This window comes from Lissotriton helveticus, chromosome 8, assembly GCF_964261635.1.
Source record: "Lissotriton helveticus chromosome 8, aLisHel1.1, whole genome shotgun sequence".
Taxonomy (NCBI): domain Eukaryota; kingdom Metazoa; phylum Chordata; class Amphibia; order Caudata; family Salamandridae; genus Lissotriton; species Lissotriton helveticus.
Window position 1 is genome coordinate 1,068,213,190 of NC_136069.1, and position 19,944 is coordinate 1,068,233,133.

Sequence of the window (19,944 nt, forward strand, 5' to 3'; positions counted from 1 at the left end):
AGGACAGAGCGAAAAGCAGCGGCGAGAGGGGACACCCTTGGAGCGTCCCTCTCTCCAAAGCAAATACCTCGGAAAGCTTGTTGTTGACCGTAACCTGGGCCAATGGCTCAGAGTAGAGGAGGCGGACCCAGCCAATCAATTCGGGCCCAAAACCCATTTTCCGGAGGACCGCTATCATGTATTGCCATTCTAGTGTATCAAACGCCATGGCTGCGTCTAGTGACACTAGCACAGCGTCCTCCCGAATGGTGTGGCACCGCCCCAACACGGCATGGACCCGGCGGAGATTAAGAGCAGTGTTGCGATGTGGCATAAAGACCGACTGGTCCGGATGAACCAGCTTCGACAGGACCGGACGGAGCCTGTTTGCGAGAACCTTAGCCAGTATCTTGGGTTCTGAATTAAGCAGAGATATAGGCCTATACGAGGCACACAAGTTTTTAGGTTTGCCTTCTTTAGGGATGGCAACGATGGTGGCTATCCGTTGATCTCGAGGTAGTAGACCCTGCTCTTTGCTTTCCTCAAACATCCGCTTAAGATATGGGCTGAGGCCGTCAGATTTGAGCTTATAAAGTTCGACCGGGAGTCCATTGGGTCCCATGGCCTTTCCAGGTCACAAATGGCCCTACTAAGCTCCTCCACAGAGAGCGGAGCCTCAAGAGTTTCCCTCTCCGTATCCGTGAGGGCAGGCATGCGGATGTCGGCCAACAAGTCAACCGAGTTTTCTTCCGGCCGGTCTGACCCTCTACTGTACACCCTTCGGTAGTGGCGCTCAAACTCCTTAACCACCTCGCGGGGTTCGGTGATGACTGTTCCCGACTCGGTCGAAATTTCTGCTACGACCTTCTGCGTCTGCTACTTTTTATCCAGCCATGCAATAAGCTTGCCTGCCTTATCTCCCTGGTCGTAAAGCCTGCCTTCCCTATCCCTAAGGGTAGTTCGTGCTGCATCAGTGGCCAGTGCCTTATATTCAGCTCGTTTGAGGTGCAACTGGGGAGTTCCCTCCGGGTCGCTCCCAGAAAGCACAGCCGCCTCCAAGTCATGCAAGTCACCCTCCACTTTGAGCATCTGTGCCTCCCGCTCCTTGCGGCAGCCCGCATTACTGACAAGGCCTCCCCTCTCAGGACCGTTTTAAACGCCTCCCACAATACAACCAAGGAGTCCACTGTACCCTTGCTGTCCTCAAAATAATGTTTGATCGCTATCGCAAGGGCCTTACGTGTGTCTGGGTTATGGAGTTACCAGGCGTTGATCGGAGCTATTCTGCCCTCCCGCTGGTCTCCGATCGTCAGGTGGATCAAGAGAGCGGAGTGGTCAGATATACCACGCGCTAAGTGAGTAGCCTCCTGAACAACCATGTCACAATGGAAGGGCGCAAAGATATAATCTAAACGGGAGAAAGAGTGGTGCGGACCCGAAAAGAAAGTGTATTGCCTGTCGGTCGGGTGTTTGAAGCGCCAAAGGTCAGTGAGGCCGAATGTGTCAATGAAATCAGCTAACCAGGTATGGCTGGAGGGTATGTCGCTTGGGGGATGTCTATCATAATGTCCTGAGACCACAGCATTAAAATCGCCCCCCACAAAGAGCTGACCCTCCGGAAGGGAGAGGAGCAATTTCCCCAAGGCCTGGAAAGACTGGGTCTGAAGCCCAGGCGGGATGTAGCTGGTCACTAAGTTTACTCTACGACCCTCCCATCTACCCGAGACGGCAGCATAGCGACCAAGTGGATCCGTATCGGTGTGATCTATGACTAAAGGAAGGCCACGATGTATCATATGCCTCTCTTCTTAAGTATGGTTCATATTGATTGATGGTTCCTGAATTGACCGAATGTTTTTCATTAGTATATCTAATATAATGTATTTATATATTTATTCTGAGGTGCTTCTCTCTATTGCCTCTGTTTCTTATTCTTTATTGATTTCTGCCTATGGGGGGATGGGTTTTTTCTCTTTTCCTTGTTGGCCTTCTGGCTTGCCTCTCCATGATCCCCCCTCGCATGAATTTTGTCTCTTATAGACTTCCCCTGGTGGGATCCTTTTTCTTTTTTTTTCTGTCTCTTTTCTTCTTTTTTCTCTTTTTTTTCCTTTTTCTAATCTTTACTTTCTCTTTCTTTTCTTGGGTCTCCTGCTGATTTCCATTATTTGTGGTTTCATTACATTTGCTTTGTCTTTGTTGCATGGATGATACTGTTTTTGGATTATTTTCTCTGGCACCAAGTAATAGCTGTTTTTTTAACTTTCCGCTATCATGCCAGGCTTGAACGTTTTATCACTTAATGTGCGTGGTTTGAATCACCCGGTGAAGAGGGCAAACATTTTGGATTACTGTAAAAGCCTTTCTAGGGATTTAGTACTATTACAAGAAACCAAAATATCGTATAAAGAAGCCCTACTACTGCGAAAGGAGTGGGTCCTTGATGTTGTGTGCTCTGAGGCCTTTGGTAAGAAGAAGGGGGTGGTGACGATGATTTCCAAAAATTCGGGATTGACAGTGGTTATTGCGGAACATGATTCAGAGGGTGGGTGGTTGCTGACTCGTTTATCGAATGGTTCTCTTGATATTTATGTTATGAATATTTACGCACCTACTAGTGATGATCCATCTCTTTGGCGTTCTATTTCTAAAAAGCTTTCAGATGTTCCTCATAATGGCAATTTGATTGTTGGAGGGGACTTTAATCTCCCAATGGATCCTATTTTGGATAGACACTCTGCTTTTAAATTTCGTCCCCCTAGGGCTCATAAACAGATGACTAATATGTGTTCCTCCGCCAATCTTACTGATATGTGGCGATTACATAATCCCACTGGTAGCAACTTCACTTTTTTCTCTTCTCCCCATTCTAGTTTTTCTCGTATTGATTATCTTTTAGTTCACTCAGTCCTTCTAAAGTACTCGTCGTCCCCCCTTATTCACCGATTCTTGTCTCTGATCATGCTGCTGTGTCCTTTACACTCTTCAATTTTGCTGAACGTAGAGAACCTTACACTTGGTGTTTGAATTCAGAGATCCTGTATGATCAAAGTCAAGTTGCGTTACTTAATTAGGATATTGATAATTTTTTCTCTGAGAATGAGGACTCGGTCAGTTCCCCGGTGGTGTTATGGGACACTTTTAAATGCACGATTAGAGGACAGATTATTAAAAAAATGCCAAAAAGGAATGCTGATACTAGGAAAGAACTTGTTTATTTAGCAGATAACATCAAGCAGCAAGAAGTCCTCTATAGGAATTCTAAGGATAAGAAGCTTTTACAAGATATCAAAAATCTATAATAGTCCTACAATTCTATTGTAACTAAGAGAGCTCACATTGGTGTTCAAGCACAGAAGTCCAAACGGCTACTTCTAAAGAATCGGGCAGGTAAGGTCTTGGCGGCTACGTTAAAGTTTCAAGAGTCTAATATCAAATCAACACAGATATCTTGTATTAATGATAGTTCTGGTACTAGGAGATTTCAAACTAAGGAAATCTTTGAGGTCTTTCGTGAGTAATATAGTAAATTGTACACTCCTCATAATCAATCTTCGCTTGATCAATGCCAACAATTTTTAAATTCGATTCCAATTCAGACAGTTTCTAATGATGATGGTGTAAAGTTGGGTAGGCCGATTACATCAGAGGAGATTATTCATGCTATTAAAGCCACTCACTCAGGGAAGGCTCTGGGTCCAGATGGGTTTCCCATTCTGTTTTATAAGACCTTTCTTCCATCTGTTGTATCTCGCCTTAAAGATGTCTTTGATAGTTTTATCTCATCAGGCTCGGTCTCTGGTTCTGCGGCGGAGGCTACTATTGTAGTAATTCCGAAGGAGGGTAAAGATCATTTGGATCCTAAGAATTTTTGCCCCATATCTCTCCTTAATATGGAAGCAAAAAATGTTTGCCAAAATGTTGGCCAAACGTTTGGAATCCTATATTCCGTTACTTATTCATCCATCACAGACTGGTTTTGTTAAAGGTAGATTGGCTACGGATAATATTCAAACTTTTTGCCATATCCTAGGGAAAGCAAAATTATCTAGCCTTCCTGCGGTGGCTCTTGCCCTCGATGCCGGAAAGGCTTTTGATAAGGTCTCTTGGCCTTTTTTACATGCAGTGCTTCGAGCATACAATCTTGGGGATTCCTTTATCAATATGGTAATGTCTTTATATGCACATCCTAGGGAAAATATTAGAGTTAATGGTGCTACTTCTTCTTTTTTTTATCTTTGTCAGGGTACTAGAAAAGGGTGCCCATTATCGCCTCTTCTATTGTTGTTATCTATTGACCGCTTCTTCGGCTACTTAATCTTCATCAAGATATTAAAGGTTTTCAATTTGGCTCAAATTGTATCAAAACAGCTGCTTATGCAGATGATGTGCTCATTTTCTCTGATGATATAGCTACTGCAATTCCTGCTATTTCCAAAACCATTAATCTTTTTTCTAGTGTTTCAGGTTACACTCTCAATAAGGATAAAACGGAGATGTTTCCCCTCAACGCATATTGTTTTCCAGCGCACATGGGGAATGCTGGCTTTAAATGGCAATCAAAACAGATTAAATACTTGGGAATTTGGTTTCGCAGTACTCTATCAGACACAGTAGCGTTTAATGGAGCTCAAACTTTATTCAAGATTCGTCAACTTCTGGATACTTGGTCTCCTAAATATATCTCATGGTGGGGACGTCTTCAAACGTTAAAAATGATGATAACGCCCATTATTAACTTTGTGTCCTCCATGCTTCCTATTAGGTTATCTTCGTCTTTTTTACATGACATTGACTCCCTCACCTCAAAGTTCCGCTGGAGTGATAAGAGAGCCAGAATAGCCTATAAACATTTGAGGAAGCCTTATGATATGGGAGGTTGTAATTTTCCTGATTGGGATAGATATCAAGTGGCTTTCTTAGCTTCCCAAGGGGCTCTTTGGTTCTCTTCAGATCCTCGTCATACTCCGGCATGGGTATTTATTGAGCAAGAATTATCTTTTCCTCTACCTTCCTCCTCTTTCTTAACTACGTCCACATTGTCTATTCCTTTTTCTTGTGCTATTATTTTAGACACCATTGCGGCGGTGAAAACTATGGATAAGAAAGTAACTAAACCAATTCATAAGTCTAGGTGGTCTTCTTTGTGGCGCAACCCTAAAATTGACATTGACCCGACCTTGGTGACCTATTGGGCCAGCAAAGGCTTACGTTAGTTCATCATCTTTATGATTCGAATCATGATCCATTACCTGTTTCTTCCTTAGCTCAGCAGTTTTCTCTTATTAATTTAGATTTTTATACATTTGTGAAAATCAAAGTTGCTCTTGCTAAGGTTCATCTTGATCCAGTCTCTCATACAATCTCTCTTTTATCGATGTGGTCCAAATCGGGGCACGAGGCTTCTAAGATATATTAATTTTTATCTTCCACCCCGCCCGTGTTGAATACCGTTACACAACAGAAATGGTTACATCACTTTGACCATGACCTTTTTAAACACATCTCCTCAGAAAATTGGCAAATTATTGGGAGACTTTCTCTTCGTCATAAGATTGCCCCCTCTCTAATTCAGTCTACATTTTTTTCTCTCAATTTACTGCATTGGACTCCGGTACGCCTACACTCTCTCAATCTTAAAGACAATGATCTTTGTTGGAGTTGTAACTTATCTGCTGCTACATATCAACATATGTTTTTTGAGTGTTCTCTACTCCAACCTTTCTGGGAATTGGTTCATAAGCATCTCATGTTAATATTTACCATCCAGTTTCAGCTCTCTTTTCCACTAATTTTGTTGGGGCCATGGGCGTCACCTCTACCATTGCCATTGGATTCTATAGACATGCAGTTATTAGATCTGTTGTTGACAATTAAGGTGAAAATTATTCTTACGGAATGGAAATCATTTGGGTCCATATCCTATCATACATGGTGGGCTTGGGTATCTTTTCTACGAGGGGCACATACCTCTGTGGAAGAGACCCATCTTTCTCCTTCTATTTCTAGTGGGGTATGGAGATCTTTGGATAGATATGTGGACTTAGCCTCGAAGGGGTTGGTAGAACAATATCCCTTTGTGTCGTCTCTTTAATTTCTTTCTTTCTTTTTTCTGTTCTGCAGGAGACCCCCCTCACTCTTACTCTTACTCTCACTTTTTTCTCTTCTCTTTCGCTCTTTTCTTTTCTTTTTGCTCTTTTCTCTTTTTCCTTCTTTACTCCTTCCTTTCTCATTTTTCTATTTGATTAATTCTTATCAAAGTGATACATCTCATTTTTTTTTTAATATGGTTCCTCTAAGATATTGTTTTTCTTTTGCAACATGCTTTTTACATTGTTCGTAGGAGCTATATATGACAACTTTGCATCTGAGTTCTTGTATTATTCGTTGTCAGTGTATCACTTTTTATTGTATTTAACTATATATATGTCCTTTTTAAATTAATAAAGATAGTAGAACAAAAAAAAAGCAGAGGTTCTGCTTAGCAACCCTGTTCTACTGAAGGCTGCCTTTCCAGAGCGCAACGAGCAGCCCTGCTCATTGCCCATGATTGACTGCTGCAGTGCGAGGACCCCTCAGTGCGGGTCATCATTGGAGCAGGCTTGCCGAATTCTATGCTGCACCAAGGGAATCCCTCAGCACAGCCTTTCCTGTCAAGCTTACTAGTTGACTGATGCCGGAGGTGCCTATGCTGACTCCCAGCACTAGAGGCCTGAGCGGAGCCCCCATGGCCCGTGAGCAGCGAAGTCAACAGACTCCGAAGCGTATCTTATGAGTACATCAAACTCGAGCGGTCCCGGTAGCGGCTTGTCTCAGCCCCTCACTTAAGCCTCAAAGTACTTTGTGTTTACTGTAGATCGGCCATGAGTGGTCCTGGTAGAAGCTTGTCCCCACCTCACGATTGTCCATTTAAGTACTTTGGGTTTCAAAGTACTCCGTCGAGCTGACGGGGGTGCTCCTGGCATATTTAGATGTTGCCTCAATAGACAATAGACCGCTGTGGCGGCAGTCTTCCCTCCTGGTTAACAGTACTCTGTTGCCATCAGGTCAGTGGGTTTGCGCTGAGCCAATTTAGATGTTCCCATTCTGCTGGCTGTGTCATAGCGGTGGTTTGCTGGCGGAGTCAGTTCCTCGCGGAGTGGAGGCTGGTAAGTACAACTTATTAATGTGTTAATACACATCTCATGTTTGCGTGAAAAACATGTGTAGGTAATGTGTTATGCCCTTTGTGTTACATATTGCATGCCATTCACACAACATACACACACTATTGAATGCCCACCCACAGTCACCACGAGCACAGCACCAAATATCTTTTTAAGTGTCAATACAGGCGTGTTCAATTTACCTTGATATGTAGGAAAATTAACACTACTGCATGACACATAAGAAAAATATTGCTTGTAAGAGCAATACAGAAATACATGTCAACGATACAAAGGAGGGCTTAACTTAGATCTCGGCGACAAAGGATTCATTTGGCGTTGTGGTGGAGTTGGATAAGCAAAGGAGGTACCTGGATGAGGGGCTGCAAGATGGAAGCAGAAAGAAGGAAAATATTTACGTTTTTAAATCATTTCCCTCAATTCCACCAAGTCAAAGTAGGACGGGGTCTAGCTACAGGTACCTCGACGGAATGGCACATCGTACTTATCTCTGTGGAACTCTTGGCCGAAGTCCCACCGCCTGCTGCTTTTGTCTATGGTGCCGTTGATGCCGATGAAGATTCCTAGCAGAGTCGGAGGTACTATGGTGGTTTCACTTATGGACCTGTCAACACCTAAATCAGGTGAGTGAGCCGCCAAGTCGGCGGGCAGGAAGAGAAGATTGTCAAAAGAGTGACGGCTGGACCTGATCCACCAACATCTAAATCAGGCTTTATATTATAACTTGTATTTTCAACATGCTCATACATTCTTAAAAAGCACTGCTTGGATTCATTTAAAAATGGCCACCTCATAATCTTCTCTTTGGATTTTTGTCATTTTGGTCTTATTTTGCAGATATAAATATTGCCTATTGTTCTAACCCTGTGTGGAGTCTCTTTGTGGTGTAAACATTGTGTGTGTGCGTGCATGTGTGTGTGTGTTTTATTTGCACAAATACTTTACACATTGCCTCCTATGATAAGCCGGCCTGCTCTGCGCCAAGCTACCAGAGGGTGAGTACAGGTTATCCTAGATGTGTATCTAACTTACCCTGACTAGGTGGTGGGTTGTGCCTTGCTTTGGGGCATACCCTAGCCAATCAGAAGCCCATTCCCTAGGTATCTACCATTTTATTTGAATTGTTTTTTCATTAAGTTAAGGTTCATACAAGTTCCTAATAAAGAGAAAAGTATCAACTAAAGTTACTAGAGGTACAAATGGTATATAACTGTTAGCATATCTGCTCAAACACCATTAAAGGCAGTAATCCTAATTTATTTCCGCACAAAAGTCAGACCTGGGGCAGATAGAGTGTATATTCTGCACTGAAAACGTATGATTCTGATTAGGAAAGTCAGTATCTGCAGTTTTCTGTGTGAAGGTGTCATTTATAACTATGGAGATTCACAATTGCATGTGCAATAGAGTGGAGGGAAAGTCGGTGTACCCAGGTGAATGGACCATGCAAATGTGGTGAGTACTCTCAAAGATAAACCTATCTGGCTTTTACTGAACATTTGCAGTGCCACTGCCAATTTCCCCGGCACTACTGAGTTTATTCACGGATGACCATGATGATATGTAGGAAAGAGTATGGAACACACCACTTTGTAACTTTGCAGGAGAGAAGGACAAGTCTTTGTCAAGGGATTTAATTTTCCATATTGAAAACCAAATAATTAAATGCAAAAATACTAAATGCCTGTAGATTTTCTGCCATGGACAATTCGCATACAATAAATATTTGTCAAGACAGTTGTGATATTAGATTTCTCAAGCTCAAAAAATACAGTCAGAAAATTATGTTGATTGAATTTTCCGTTATGTTTTTATAGTGGCAGTGATATGGTTTTGAAGGTAGATGCACTTCTGTCTTCCCTACCTAAAGGAGAAACTAGACTAAAATTCAAAGATTTTAAGGAGAGCTTTAGGTAAGTGTAAGAACAAAAAATGTTTGTATTCTTTGTTTTTATTTTGTTTAAAATATTTCTAAAGATTAATCTACGCTGAAAGGCATCAGAGATATGTGAAGGATTATATACCTAATGTATATGAGCAACTGTGTTTGTACTCTAAGGCACATTAAGTGCTACAAATGTAAAACTCTTATTCAAGGAATAAAAACACAGTGTTATTCACCGTGGAAGTACACCTAGGTTTATCAAATGAGACCTTTTTTCGTCTTATTGCTGGTAATTCCTTAGGGATTGCTGCACATTTGGCTTTCTGCCATGTTCTTAATATGTTGGATCATGATCATGTCCACATACCCACCGACGGTCTTGCCTTGAGATGTAGGTTGAATCAGGTGTACTTATCCAAGACGTTCATGATCAGTGTCGCTAGTTGGTGTGGTGGTGGCAGAAGTAGCAACTGCTTTGGATATGCATGGGCTCAGTCTCTTCCCTTTCTGCTGTTCCTCTTCGGGTAAAGTATGCAGTGTGGAGAGCCACCTATGCATGGTTTACAAGTGAGTGGTGTAATTAACATAGATGTCCTTAGAGAGGTTACACACGTTCATCCGCTGCGTTTCAACAGCTACAGCGTGGAGCACGCTGCGTTTTAGGTCCTCTGCTGATGCGGCTGTAGGCCCAGCCATGCAAGTGAGGTACCATTTGTATCTGGACAAAATGTAGACAGACAGAACAGTAGAACATTTGTTATTACCAACTGGATTTCTTTATATTTTTGGCTTCCAGATGTATGCCAGTGTTCAAGAAAGAACACATTTTGCAAAATGCCCTCTGAATCACAATAGTGTAGGTAACCCCAAATTTCAGAGGTGTACATATTGCCACTATTCATAAACTCAGTGTCTTATGCACATTTAAAAAAGTCATACGTATCCTTCATATACATTTTTCATTCCTTTGATTTTACCATATAAATTGCTGCATATCTAGTAGACAATAACAGAATCGTTCTAAACTGTAACTCAGTTATTGGCTCTGGTTGTGTTTTAAAACAACCAGCAAACCCCATTCCTGTGAATAGAAGCCTCTGACGGACGTGACAGTAGGTTACTGTTTTAAATTGGCCATCAGAGCAAGAAATTACAGATGAAAACGTTGTTAATTGCTATCTTTTACTCCTCATGTTCATCTATTTTTTCAACGATTAGTTTCTTTGGGAAAACCCTGATCAATCTACACAAATGACCCCTAGCAGAATTCTGAATGATGTATTTTCAGAAATGTATCGCTGTCAGGGTCCTACGGGTTTCACACCTGTTTCCACCTCAGACTGCAAGTAGATTAAACCCACAGAAAACAGGAACAATTGACGACTGGTTAGAAGACTGCTAAAAATGTGGTAACGTTTTTTTTTTGTTGTTTTACCTCTTTGTTTTATTTCTGAAAGCTGTGAATATAGCTATCTCTATACAGCAAACCTTTTGTTGATGCTACTTGTAGGATACAAATAAAACATACGCTTTCTTGCACAGCACTTTTTTTGTCATTTTTCCCAAAGAAAACGAATTATCTGCTCTGCTTTGGACATTTTATCGGTTTCACAAACCAGCAATATATTTCGAATTCCCAAAATGTGTGGAAAAAGATGCAAATTTGACTTTGATCTTTTGTGAAAAAACGTTATGAAGGCTAAAGGGCGAAATGTCCCAATCAACTAAAAAGGGCTCCACACTGGGGGTGGCAAAACCTCAGCAACTAAGGAGTTTATCTATCTCTTTAATGATTACCTGCTTTAACCCAGTAGGAATAAAAACCCTGTGCGAAGGTTTACCAAATGAACTGCAAGATTTCAATCATGATATAGATTTACTTTGTTATACTTATAAAATAATATTTGCATTATCAAAAAAAACAAGAGAATGTGCATCTATAGATGCAGCCAAAGTTACCATTGAAAGTTCTCAAAACAGTCGTAAAAATGTTGTATTTAGAGCCAATAAGCCTGCTTTTCAGCAATTCTTCAATTTGTTTTCAATTAATTTACTTTTGCATTTTGGGTATTGTTGCAGTGTGATAAAGAAGGAACCACAACAAAGTGAACCATTCGTTGATGTCCTTGCTGTTGTTGACCCGCTGACAAGAGAAGCCCAGAAGATGTCGCACTTCTTGATTGTAAGATTCATGTGTGACATGAAGTGTGTGCATGTTATTATTCTTTTAAAAATATCTTCAGGAGGCCAGGTATTAGTAGATCGGGTGTCCAGGCCACAATGGGTATTTTTACCAGTGTTTCAGACCTATTTTTGGCTATTCAAATGTATTGTCTAAGATGTATGCCCTCGGTGTGTAGTATACGGAGTAGGCTGATGTGGGTTGGTGGGATGGCCAAGGTACGCAAGATGTTGTGACTAGGCTTTAGATGGCATCTCGGTTTTTGTTTCAGAGCTTCTTTCATTGTCATTTTGTGTCTGTATTTATTTATTCAAGGAGTTTTCTATCGCATGGAAATGACACGTCTGGGTATCGGAGTGCTATACAAATAGCAAAACAAGTTTAACATAGAAAAACACAGGCAATAAATGTGAGTCTGCTCCAGTAAAACAGTGGTTATCTAACTCGGGCTTCTCCAACGAGAAGCTCGTGAGCTGCTTGTAGCTCTCCAGTTGCATTTTGCTTGGTTGAATTTATGTATGCCAAAATTGAAAAGTGTGTATTCAAGACAAACATGTGTGTTTTTGCTGAACTGATAACCTTATGTCTGGAGAAAAACTGCTTACATTTCAAAATATATTTAATGCTGACATTTGATTGGTAGATCATACTGCTTTGGAAAAATGTATTGCTAAGAGAATTACCTTGGTACCGGGTGCATTGCAGCTATGGCTGGTATTAGTTACCCATGCCAAAGGCATTCCAAATCGATAAAGCCTTTTTTACATTACCACTGGCAGTCCTGCCTGATGCACTGAGGTGATCACTGCTGTTAACTTTACATGGGGTGGCCACTAATGTAATTGTGTCTGATGTGGTTACTAATAGTAATCCAACACTAATAATACTAGTAGCTCTGGATAATCTTCATTGAGCATAAGCATCTCGTAGAAAAAAAAAAAAGGTGGAGACCCCTGATCTAACTTGATTTTCCTTGGGTTTGCCCTGGAGGTTACGACCTGAAGCACAAAACCAGATAATTAGTGATGTCCCTGCATTGACGCCAGATCTTTTTCAACCTTATTAACCGTATTTATGATTTTGTTACCTCCGCAATTGAACCGCCTTTTGATAACTACTCTAACGGGGGAAGAGATCTGCCCAAGCGGCCAGTTGCCGACCTTGGAACCTGGGATCCAGCCGGCCTGGGCTCATAATCCCGTGATCCTGTGAAGCCCCCCCCCCTAAAAAACGTGTGACGTACTTTAATGACTTTGCCACAGATTCGCAAGCTATAAAACTGCAAATAAATAACTGAGAGAATAGAGGAGATGTGAGGTCACTTGTTTCCAAAGAGCTGATATAGCTAATGGATTTAGTGAAAGAGAGTGTACAGGGAGCTTAAGACACTGTGGAATCCAATCAAACTGGAAAAGGTTTTCCCAGTGAACCCGAGGCACAAAAACTACACAATTCTATTGCAAGCAGTGGTAGAGTGTAAGTTTATTAAATACATTTGGCACCTATTTTGAAGAGCACCTGTTGCTTGGCAACGGGTACAAGTTAATTACAATTAAATCGAAAAAGATACCTTGTTTGAAATACGAGTTTATAGCTTAAGTTTTCACACACACACACATAGTCATGCGTTTACATTGAACATGTAAAATCACTTCCCCTATGTGCATAACTGGTTCCGTCCATTTAGCCTTTTGAAAAAAAAATAGTTGAATTTGTAATTTATTAAAAAATATTATAGGAGCGATCTTTTTCGGCAACTGCAGCGTTGTGAGTAGTTGGTATTTTGCTACCAGAACACATGCAATGACAATATGTCTGTATTTCCTATTTAAATTGAATGGTGTGATTTTAAAACAAGGACAGTTTGATAATTAAATAATTTCCTCTTAGGTTCTTGGAAGGATTGTCAACATGAAGCTGAGAATGTTTATGAATTGCAGACCCATGCTGTCAGAAATGCCTCTAAAAAGGTGAGTACCAGTCAATCATTCTATAATCTCTCTTACATACAGGTAATCATTTCAGAACCTAGGCTAATACCGAAAAGCACAGATGTTGTTTACACTTTGCTGCATGTCTGCTAGTGCCACTTACAGATACCCACCACGTAGCCTAAGCTCCAGCAAAACGTCTGATAACAAAACTCTTAAGCGCAGATAATACTACCCTAACCCTACCCTCGTCCAGCAATATAAATTTACTTAAAAGATCACTTCTCAGGCACGACAAACAGATGTGCGTTCATTATAGACTAACATCTCCTCCATGGAACATCAGTAACATTTGTTAAACAATGCATTCTAACCACTGCAGATGCAACCTTGAGAAACACTTGCAAGTACCAAAAAAACGAGAACAGGATATCTCCGTCTCGATATCTCCGTCTCCAATCTTCCCATGCCATCTGCTGCGGAGTTCTGCAAATACATTTAAGCTCAAGTGTGTCATTGTGCTTTAGTAGTGTGTTCATGTGACACTGACAAGATGTAGTCAGTTTAGTTTTTAGGTCTCGCCTACGCAGCGCGTATGCGCTGCTTAGGAAAGAGACCTTTAGCCATCGGTTCCCCTTTTCGCCCAAACGTGCACGAGTTCCATTGCCTTCAATGGCAAAGCGTGCACGTTTGGCGATTCCCTTCCGGGAGCGAGCAGCTGGCACCATATGTTATCAATTATCATGCCTTGCTGCTCGCTCCCGCAAAGGGAATCGCGCAGGCCCCCTCCTCTCTCCCCTCCCCCTGCTACCGCGAGCGCTTCTGCTTGTTTGAACTATTCATGATATGGTTTTACGTCATGGAACAGTCCTATGTTACAAGACATTAGAACGAAGGGGGATTCCATTTGATCTGCACCATATGCAAGCATTGTATAGCACGGAGTGGTAGAATGAATACGAATATAGCGCAGCAGAACATAAACAAATGTGGCGCTACATAGAATTAACACTGGAGCAGCCTGTCTACGTGAAAGTGATTGGATCTCACCTCTCGGGCAAAAACACCCCGAAGCTGGTCTGAAATGGGGCGTAAATACTTGAACACCCCACCTCTCTTCGCTCCACCGTCTGCCTCTGTTACCCCCGCCCGATTCAACACAGTATTTGAAACAGACTCGGAGCGCCTTCATTGCCCGACCCTCCCTGGGGCCCGAGTTTTCAGACCCTCCCTGGGGCCCGAGTTTCCAGCCCAGATACCGCGGAGCCGGCGGTAAAGAAAGGGTCACGTTTCAGCGTCAAAGGAAGGAAGGAGGGAAAATTCAAACCCACAGCGAGTTTCCATGAGTGGAAAGAGCACAGCCGCCGCCTCTTTTAACGAGTTTAACGGTTTTCTGATCGTTGTAACCAGTAAATGTGAATGCGACGGGTTCTTATCGCCCATAATACTTCTTGTTTCGAAGTGCTCCTAATCTGAGTAGGTAGAGTGAACTCAGCCCCAGCTTTTTGCCTATATTAACACAATGCTGTCTAGTAGGATGGCTAGGATTCGAAGCCAGGGGTCCAGAGTCCATTAACTCATAGCCTAAAATCTAATCAAAAATCGAGAAGTGCACAAACGTCACTGCAAAACTATAGTACAGCCATTTCCAAAATTACAAACTGCAGTGGGCGGAGATTCCTGCTTAAAAAGAAATGCCAGTGAGTGAGTGCCAAGGTACGCGAGCCAATGGGTGATTTCGAAGATGTAAAGGCGTTGATGCTAAGGGGGGCCTTTAATGATGCCAAGAAACCTGCCTGACAGGTGACTGACAGGCCCCAGCCATACCTGGCACCCAGAGGAGATGTGCCTCCAGCATGATGTGTGACGGACTCTGCATAAGCGTTACTGTCCTTTAGTCACTCCTGCACGTAAGGCACGAGTAACTCTGCACCAGCCTTACTGTCCATTAGAATCACTCCTGCAGGCCTGACACGAGTGACTCTGCACCAGCCTTACTTTTCTTCAGAATCACTCCTGCAAGCGTGACATGAGTGACTGCATCGGCCTTACCGTCCTTTTGAATCCCTCCTTAGGCAAAACATGAGCCACTCTTCACCAGCCAACCTATCCGATGGAGTCACTCCCGCAAGCGTGACATCCGAGTGACCCTGCACTAGCCACACTGTTCTTTAGTCACTTCTGGTAGTGTGACATATGGCTGACTAAAATAGCCTTGCTGTCCTTCAGAGTCACTCCTGTAAGTGTGACATGTGAGTGACTCTGCACCAGCTTTTCCGTCCTTAAGAGTCACTCTTGGAAGCATGACCCGAGCTACTTTACACCAGCCATACTACCCATAGGGTCACCCCTGCTGGCCTGACACGAGTGACTCTGCACCAGCCTTACCGCCCCTTTATAGTCACTCTTGAAGCATATAAGTGACTACCTTTAGAGTCACTCCTGCACCTAAGGCACGAGAGACTCCACACCAGCCTTACTGCCCTTTAGATTAGAGTCCCTCCTGCAGGCCTGTCGTGCGTGACCTCACAAGCCTTACTGCCCTTTGGAGTCACTCCTTCAAGTGTGACATCTGAGTGACTCTGCACCAGCCTTACCGTCCTTTAGAGTCCCTCCTGCAGGCCTGGCGTGTGTGACCTTACCAGCCCTGCCAGCCTCTCCGAGGCACTGTGCTCTGCCCGGTATGTGACTGACTCCTATCCAGCCCCACCGGCCTCCTATAAATGTTGCCCTTCGGATGAGCGATGGACTCTGCCCCAGCACTACAGTCCTTCCGGACTGGGAGCCCCCTCTTATCCAGCCCCACCTTACCTCCCGCGGCCGCTGCAGTGTCTCCTGGTCCCAGGGCATGTCACGGGCTCCTGGGCTTGTCCCGGCAGGAAGGTGGGGGCGCCTCAAGCGCCTGCGCGGCCAGTGGCCCCGCCCTCCCTGCAGGCCGCACTCTTATTATATTTATATGAATTATGTCTGTTTTGGCAGCTGACACGTGCCTGCCACTCGGGGACTCTGATTGGACGTCTCAGTAACCAATCAGGTGGGTGAGGGCGACGGGTTGTCCAATCAGAGCCTCTGTCCGCCCACCCTGCAGAGTCTGACACTTTTGTCTGGCGCTGAATGAGAAGTGACTAGGGAAGCGAGACCCACATAAAGGAGGACCCTGGAGAGTGGAAGAGCTGTGGTGCAGCGGCCAGGGTGCCTATCTCTGGACCACAGGTTTTTTTTTTTTAATGTAATTTTATTTTATTTTAATAGTTTTTATATAGCGCAGACTTTACCCGAAGGTGTCAGAGCGCTTCACAATAGGAACAGTAATGCTACATGAGGAGAAATGTGCAAGTGGGAATGTTTCAAAAGCAACCATTAAGTTACATGAGGAAAAAGTGACAATTGTGCATGTAACAAAAGCAAACAAGATACAAGAAGAGGTAGCAAACAATACGTTACAAGAGGGACAAGCATTGGCATAGCCAATAGGTCTCGCCTTTGGGACCTTATACGTTTTTAGCCGTACAGCAGTTGAAGTTACTGGACCAAGGATATTGTGCTGCATAACTAAATCTTATAAGGTCCAAAAAGCGAGACCTATTGGCTATGCCAATGCTTGTTGCATTTGCCAGGTCCGTCAACAGCCTCACCCCTGAAAGGCTTTGCTTTCCTTGTATGTTGTTCCTAGTGGAGGTCTATGGCCCCACACAGCAGCGATCCTCCACTTTTTATTCGGTTTATGGGTTTTATTTTGCACCGTTCATTTAATTGTAAGTTGTTTTCCTGAGTAGAGCCGACTATAAAGAGAGGCTGTTAGCCACCACAGGAGCTGATGGACTCCAGTTTCTTTTTTAATCTCCCACCCCACTTTCGCCTTTGGCACGATCAGCATTTCTGGATGTGCTCACCGCATATGGAGGCATACTTAAAACATGTGGCTGTGTTCCAAACGTGCATCAAAGGCAAGCCCTTGTGCAGCCAGTGCCAGGGACCCTGCTTCTCTCTACATCCAGCCCCTGCCAGTAATTCTCTATTCTGAGTATACGCTACTTGTGCTCAGCCCTCCAGGTAGGTCATGCCCCTGCAGTCCTGTTTCTTCATCCTTCCTTTTGGGCACAGTCTTCTGTTTTGTGTGTCATTTCTCTTTTCTCATTCCTCGCACTTCCAAACCATTGTCTAGCCCCCTATGCCCAGCTGATCCACATGACACTTCTTCTGTCCCCCTCCATAATTGCTTTTTGATGAATATTCGTTCACTCCTCAAGCATCACCTTAATATCTATGATTTTGTCTCCTCTCACTACACACATATCTTTTTGCTCATGGAAACCTGGCAGCAGAAGCATTTAGCCCCTAACATGTACCTCCTAACCACTCTATCTTCCAATTGGACCACCAGGGAAAGCGTGACAGAGCTATAGCCATTATGTACTGGTCTTCCTTGATCTGTACCATCTTGCCGACTCCACAATACCAGAATGAGGAAATCTTGTTCTTTTCCCTAAATCTCCTTGCTACCACCTGCTACTCTAATGCCTTGATATACCACCCCACTGGTCCCCAACTTCATGCTCCAGTGTGACTTTAAGTTCCGATCTTGAGTACCTCGATTCCCCTGATACTCATTTCCTTGTCATTTCTTTGGAGGCACTTGGATTCTCTCTTAAATCCCCACTCCTGATCAGATCTTACCATCCTCCCTATCCCATCTTCTCCAACCTAGGAGACCGTGCAACTATTCTTGTTAACCTGGACCAACCACCCAGCCATACCTTGCACCCTTCCCTCAACCTGTGTTAAAAACCCTCGGCTTCCCAAGGGGCAACTCCTAGCCACTATTCCTGGGAGAAGAGCACCCTGGCCAATTTTTCATCTGTCTTACACAATCTGCCTCTTACTCTTCATCCCGACTCCTCGATATTTCTACTTCTGCAGGCTCCTTTAGTGCTTTGGTCTCTTGAGCACGTGACCAATGGCTCCTTTTAAAAACACTTTACCTCACAGAAGTACGCCTTTTGCTGTTTGGTACATGAAGGAATTGAATCCCATCAAACACAATTACATTTCCTCACAGCGGCAATGGAACCTTTCTTATAACTCAATAAAAAAAATTGGTAATGCATTGATCAGAAAATACCATCAGCAAATCAGAGGAGTTTGGTGTTTCTATTGTGCCAACAAAATCAATGCCCCAGCACTTTTTTTCCACGAAATGTTTTTTACGGTTAAAGGTCTTACACCTTTCCACCTTTTTCAATAATTATGCCAAGATCCTTTAACTTTTTGTTAGCAGAATATCTGATATTCATTTCAGCTGTACGCCCCAGACCACCATGGATTCAGCAATATCTATCTGGGACTCTTTCAACCCACCTGGCAATCCTCTCCTCTGCATTCAACCAAATCTGGTTCTCCTATCTACCCGTGCCCTTCCTGTATTGTCGCATTGGACTAGAAGTCATTGGTCCTGCACTCACCAACATCTGCAGTCTTTCCATTGTCACTGCCATGATCCCAGACAACTGGAAATATGCCCATTTTGCTCCCCTGTTTAAACATTCCTAGCTGATCCCAAACTTTTTCAAAACGACTGTCCCTTATCAATTTAACATTTTGCAGTGTTCAGTACATAAGCAGCTCTCCTTTCTGTAAAGTGACCATCTCCTGGACTATTCACACTGTCTTCCTCGCGCATCACAGTATGGAAATATGGAAATCGATGTAGTCTAAGTAACTGATGACCTCAGATTACTATTAGACCAACGACACTCTGTCACCCTCATCTTGTTACACTTTGTCAGCTTTCAACACTCCCATCCAATTCCGATGAACACTCTTTAATGTAGGCATCAGGAGCCAGACCCTCAAGTGGCTATCCTTATTCCTGTCCTTTAGAACCCAGTCTGTATTATTACCTGTTTTTAGGTCTTCTATCTCCAATCTCATCCGTCGGGTCCTTTTCAGGCTCTTTGCGTCTCTCTCTTTTTTGCCTATATAGTCCCAATGTCATCTGATCATTTAGTCATGTCCTATGCAGATGACACACAGACCGTAGTCTTGATTGCCAAGCAGTCAGACCTTGCAGCAGCTAGCTTCTGTTCCTGCATGAGCACTATTTCCAGATGGATACAGAACTGCTGCAACTAAATGGGGACAAAACTGAGATCTTATGGCTGGCCAGCTTTTCTATCAAATGACTCCCCACCTGGTGACTCACCGACGATGGGGATACCCCTGTACCGGCTTCCTCATGCAAGAACCTCAGGTTCATTTTGTTCAACATCTTTCTTTCCACCTGCACATCAATCAAGTTATTAGGCATGGTTTCATTTTCCTCAGGATGCTAGGCAAGATTGTCCCTCTCCTCCCATCCTCAGCCTGCAAAACCATCATCCATTCTCGAATAACATCTAGTCTTGACTGCAGCAATGCTTTTGGTCTACCTAACTGTTTCATGCAGCATCCATAAATTATTCAAAATGCCGCAGTACGGCCCCTCAACCTGCCAACCTCTGCATCAATCTCTGAACCTGTTAGAGTATTCTTTGTTTACATATCAAATATTGTATCAAATAAAAAAAAAGCCCTATGCCTAGTTCATAGACCCATTTGCAGCCTAGGCCCTCTGTACATTAGGAAAAAACATCCTGCCGTATCTTGCTTCTTGCTGTCTTCCCTATTTCTCTGCTGAGCACGTAGTAGTCCACGAGCCCCCCCCCCCCAAATAAACCTTGCCAGGCAGACTGTCACTCTGCTGCCCATCGCTGTAATTATATTCCTCTTAAATCCTGTCCGCTCGCCTTGCATTCCCATCTGCCT

At 43.3% G+C, this 19,944-nt stretch overlaps 1 protein-coding gene across 2 annotated transcripts in view; it reads left to right on the forward strand.

Moving 5' to 3' along the window:
• The window catches only part of UGGT2 (UDP-glucose glycoprotein glucosyltransferase 2), a 1,586,510-nt gene that overhangs the window by 1,199,824 nt on the left and 366,742 nt on the right, over nt 1-19,944 (forward strand). For both annotated transcript variants that reach the window (XM_078657956.1, XM_078657957.1), the window contains 3 exons: nt 8,960-9,055; nt 11,107-11,209; nt 13,100-13,179. In XM_078657956.1, the coding sequence (XP_078514082.1) occupies nt 8,960-9,055; nt 11,107-11,209; nt 13,100-13,179 (279 nt within the window). The remainder of the gene's footprint in view (nt 1-8,959; nt 9,056-11,106; nt 11,210-13,099; nt 13,180-19,944) is intronic.